Source organism: Blennius ocellaris (genome assembly GCF_963422515.1).
Source record: "Blennius ocellaris genome assembly, chromosome: 5".
Lineage (NCBI taxonomy): Eukaryota > Metazoa > Chordata > Actinopteri > Blenniiformes > Blenniidae > Blennius > Blennius ocellaris.
The window spans coordinates 12,317,092-12,322,209 of NC_137654.1; the positions used below are offsets into that span (position 1 = coordinate 12,317,092).

Genomic DNA, 5,118 nt, shown 5'->3' on the forward strand with positions numbered 1-5,118 from the left:
GCTTTAAAAGTCTTTCACAGTTGTATGATCATTGTAAATATTTGACTTCAATAGAACAATTTATGGCTTGAGCAGTCTCAACATGCATTAAATGATCTGTAACACTTCATCCATTTGCACTGACAAACCAACGGGAAATTCTTGGTTCAGTGTCTTGCGAAAAGACACTTAACCACAATAAGATGGGGGATCGAACTGCCAACACTGGAGTTAGTAGATGACATAGTCCAACAACTGAGACACAACCATCCTGAAGGGTCAGCTCAAGGGCAATGAATGTAGCTTAATTTGGACCAGGTCTGCAAGAAAGGAATGTAAGTAAGGCAGAAAGTGAAAAATGTGCTTGTGTGTGTGAGTCACCAGTATAAGTTCCCATGGTATGGCAACAGGAAGCTTGTTCTTGAAGCGCTCGTTCAGTAGCTTGCCGCTGATGAGTGTCACCATTGAAACCAAAGAGACATACAGAGTTCCCGGCACAGCGCTGGTGACTCCACAAAGAACATCTTTTAAAGTCTGAAAGAGACACACACAACCATCATTTTAGAATATTTACATGACTTCAGGCCAAACTAATGTCTGTGCTCCTGCTTTACTCTTGTATTGTGGTTACTACCCTGTGAGATGGTCATACTTATTGGGCAAACGCTTTATCTTTTCCAGACCGAGACCAATAGCCTCAAACCAGGTGGTGGGATTTTCAGATGAAAGTGCTGAGATGACGGTCCAGTAAACCTGGTGGCAGCCCACCACCTGCAAACTGCTGATAAGCCACTCTGACACATTCTGAACACAATCCAGACAGATTAGAGGCGGCAGTCCTCAGACAAGTCTAAGGCCAAAATATACTATGATTTGTGGAGCATCGAGATAAAGAAAACTCTTGCAGCAAATTGGAAAATGATGGTTAAAAACAACGTATTTACAATGAATGTTATAGCAGGATGTGATCTGATTCCATTATAATTTTTTTTTTTTTTTTTGATGTGACAACATGCTTCCTCTTCTGCACTTGTTGGAATTCGAAATTCAGCTCCACCACAAAGACCAGAATGTCTTCAAAGTCCTGCACGGACACTCAAGCAGCTTTGAAGCTTGCTGATATGAGCGTGATGATGTGAGTGTGACAGTGTGTGCGTGTTTTGTGTGTGAACTGACCCAAGCAGAAGCCAGCAGTCCAGTGTGTCTCTGCGCAGGAATTCCAGTCATCAGCGGCAGCTGCAGGACGATCACATGCAGAGCTGCTGCTGTGGTGTAGCCTCTGATTACAGGATCAGACATCCACCGACACACTCCGCCTCCCCGCAGCATATACAGCACCAGCTGACACACACAAACACACATGCGAAATACCAAACTTTAGCTCCTGAACTATCTCACCGTCACACACTGCCTTTTGTTTTGACCAGGTGTGCAGTTAATATCGAGGGATGCCTGCCCACTCGTGCTCGGTAGCTGACAAACATTTCATCTTAACTTTATGAAGATATGCTATTTCAACCTGAAACTCAACAAAATTGAAGTATCGCAGCAGTTTTTTTCATTCAGCCTTTATAAAAATCCACTCACCACATAACTCGTTTTTTTGCAACTGCCCCCTCTAACCTCTCTTATCTGTGCTTGGCCTTCAGTTTTCCCATGGTTGTGATTTTGCGGTTGTTGTTATTAGACAGTATAATGGTTCAAAATGTGGGTGGTTTTATTTCCTCCGAGATTTCTATTTACCCCTCACATGTAATGACCTCTCTTGTCTTAATAACCTACAACATATTTATTAAATAAGATGTTTTTGAGGAAGAGACCTCACTGGCATGAAATAAATGATGAATTGGTTTGTATTTGCATATCAAAAGACAACTGAAAGCACTCAAGACATTCCAGTGGTGCTTCTAGTAAATGCCGTGTTGCAGTGGTGCCAGAGACTTTGAAGGGCATAAATGCAGGAAAAACATCTGGAAACCTGATTAATTGTTTTGATTAAGATTTTTTTTTATAAGGATTCATGTGGATACGAATAAATGTTAAATTATTTAGTTAAATTATATATTATATAAAATAATTTTCTGCAGATGCAATAAATACATTTTAGAAAAAAAACCCACAAGCATAGCAGCACATCAAATCTAGCATTCAATAAAAAAATAAAAAAAAATCAAATGAGAGACTTTTACCAACCGTCAGAACTGATGGAGCCTCTCGGCCATAAAACAAAGCCAAATAGACATTGATTCTTCTATCATGAACAAGTTAAGAAATAAATTAACTTGTGAATGCAGTATGATTAGCTATTAGCCATACATTCTTATTTTCTGCTTCGTTTTTCTCGCTTAATTTTGTGTGTGTGTGTGTGTGTGTGTGTGTGTGTGTGTGTGTGTGTGTGTGTGTGTGTGTGTGTGTGTGTGTGTGTGTGTGTGCGTTCGTCATAATTGTTAATTTATCTTTTGTTGCCCAAACACCCAATTTACTGTCTGCTCGAAAATTTAATTTTCATGCTGGTCATTTCCATAATCGGCTCAGAGGTCAGGTTGAGCTGCTGTCACAGAGCGTGACCATGCATTTGCATACTGTGTGTGTGCGTGTGTGTGTGTGTGCGTGTGTGTGTGTGTGTGCGTGTGTGTGTGTGTGTGTGTGTGTGTGTGTGTGTGTGTGTGTGTGTGTGTGTGTGTGTGTGTACCTGTATGAGGCCACACAAGAAGGTGAGTTGTACTGCCACGTTCACTTTGGCTGCTTCGACAGCGATCTGACTCTCCTCATCACCGTTGCCTAGCAACTCCACGTTAGCTGTCACAGACCCAATCATGATGGCCAAGACGGCGAAAGTACCTGTCACACATGAACACACACACATGCACTCATGAATCAAGGTGCAGGATTCTTCACTTGCTGTTGCCATTTTGTTGAACTTTGATATATATTTGATATATATTTGAGATATATATATATTAAAAAAAATTAATAAATATTTCCTCCTCAAATCGGTAATAAAAATGTTTTGTCTTCTGGACAAGTTTTAGTATCACTTTTCAAGGAGCCAGTAACAAGACATTTACCAATGGAGACATGTCTCGAAGTGCCAAAGATGAAGTAGATGATGAGGGGATAGAGAGAGGTGTACAGACCAAAAACTGGAGGAACTCCTACCAACATGGCATTGGCCATTCCTGCAAAAGATAAATAGAAGAGAAAAGAAGCAACATTACTATGACTTGTGTATACTCATGATAAACCAATAACTATGAAACTATAAAGTTCAACCAGTGCAGATGTTTGCTATTATGACAAAAAAAAAAGTATCCAACCATCTAATTATCCATACAACTAATCGACCAAGTATCATTTACCCAAACATTACCTATGTGCCATCTAAAACCATCCATCCATCCATCCATCCATCCATCCATCCATTGACAGTTCTAGTTGCAACATTTTGACATACAAAACACTTTCCCCCCCCTGGACTGACGGTAACGTCACAAAAGTCACAGTCTGGGTTGGACAGTTTTCTGTCCCGATGAGCAATAAAGATATTGAATGGTGAAGGATATAGCCCTTTTTGTGTTTTGCTAAAAATCTTCTGATGCCATGTTGGTAGTACAATGTGCTGCAGTATCCTTGAGCAAGACACCAGAGTCCATGTTGCTCCCAATAGTGTGCTCGCACCTTTCACGGTCGCGATTAAAACTGATGCTTTTGTGTGAAATGATACATTTGTAGCAGCAGCTTGCTGTTTAACAACACTTTGATGTCTATGATGTGATCTGTTGCTGTGTTCTCACCCTGCGGTAGCTGCATGATCCCAACGCTGATTCCTGAAAAAACATCTCCCACAGCGTTTTGTCTGACAGAGTAGTGAGGCAACCATGACAGGACGGGAAAAAAGTTGAGAAGGAGGTTTTTCACTCTGGGACCAGAACACCTGTGGGAATATACAGACACATTCAGTGCTCAACTGTGGCTAGGTAATAAAAAAAAAAACCCCTATCCTTTGACTCACCAACATTGTGCTTTCACTCTCTCCAGAAGTGACAGGGACTTCTTTTCTACCCTCTGCCCGAGGAAGTCAAGCTGTACTTCGTCCAGTGGGACTGTGAGGTCAGGCTGTCTGTAGTGAGGAAACCCATTTTGCTCAACGTCGTCCATCTGAAATCACTGTCAAAGATTACTGACAGTCCAATTGACTTTCACTTTGTTCTCATTTTCTCACTGGGTGTTGGTGTGATGCGTCTCCTTGATTCTTACTTTATGTGTGTAAAAACATGTCAGCTCAGTTACATGACAATGTGATACATAATAATCGCACAGATAACCGAAACAAAACACAGCAGCGAGATAGGAGGACTGACCTAATCTGTATCAGCAAGAAGCCACGGCAGCACAAAGAGTTCACATGTGCCGCGGGGGAAGCATACGTGTATGAGGGCAACAAACACAGTGCACAAGCTCACACACGTGAGTCGAGGAAGGTGGAGAACAGCCTTGAACCGTACACATTGCAGCGAGTCACAGCCCCTTTCTCCTCCCCTTCCCTATCCCATTCAGGACCTCTGAATGCCTCTATTATCCCGGCTCAGCTTTCAGAGACTGCTGTGTGTTTATGAGAGAGAGGGAGGGAGTGAAAGAGGTGGGCAAAAGGAAAGTGAGAGTTAGAAAAAAAAAAAGAACAGAGATGTATGACGCTATACGTCTATTATAATCAGTTTCACTGTATTTTTTTTTTGATGATTTCAGCTTCTTTATTGGAAAAATAAATGACTTGTAATTATATAAATTAAGAATTGTATTAAAAAAAAAGTCAGAAAATTATCAAACGCTCATTTCCTTTACTGTGTCAAAAAAAACAAGAACTTTTTTCATGTGACTGAGATTATGATAGTTTTTATTGTTCATTAAATGTTACAAGATATACAACAAAATCCAAATCATTAACAACCAACAAAAGCAATTTAAAAGGAACTTCTTCAATAGGAAACCAGATATCAAACAACGCGTGTTAAAGTTCTGCCATGAGATTATGTAATTGAAAAAATACTTTACACACACATCTAAAAAGACTCACTACAAAGAACAAAATATTAGATTTTTAGGAAAAATATAATCTCCCACACGAGGAGTAAAATTCAA

The 5,118-nt window shown here is 40.3% G+C and overlaps 1 protein-coding gene across 1 annotated transcript in view; it reads right to left on the minus strand.

The window, feature by feature from the left end:
* slc26a6.1 (solute carrier family 26 member 6, tandem duplicate 1) overlaps positions 1-4,137 on the minus strand; it is a gene marked incomplete at its 5' end in the record, with an annotated part of 18,033 nt that extends 13,896 nt beyond the window's left edge. Inside the window, 6 exons of the mRNA XM_080496837.1 lie at positions 361-513; positions 1,156-1,320; positions 2,672-2,820; positions 3,048-3,158; positions 3,774-3,913; positions 3,992-4,137. Of these exons, the coding sequence (XP_080352963.1) occupies positions 361-513; positions 1,156-1,320; positions 2,672-2,820; positions 3,048-3,158; positions 3,774-3,913; positions 3,992-4,137 (864 nt within the window). The remainder of the gene's footprint in view (positions 1-360; positions 514-1,155; positions 1,321-2,671; positions 2,821-3,047; positions 3,159-3,773; positions 3,914-3,991) is intronic.
* Between the last annotated feature and the right edge of the window lie 981 nt (positions 4,138-5,118).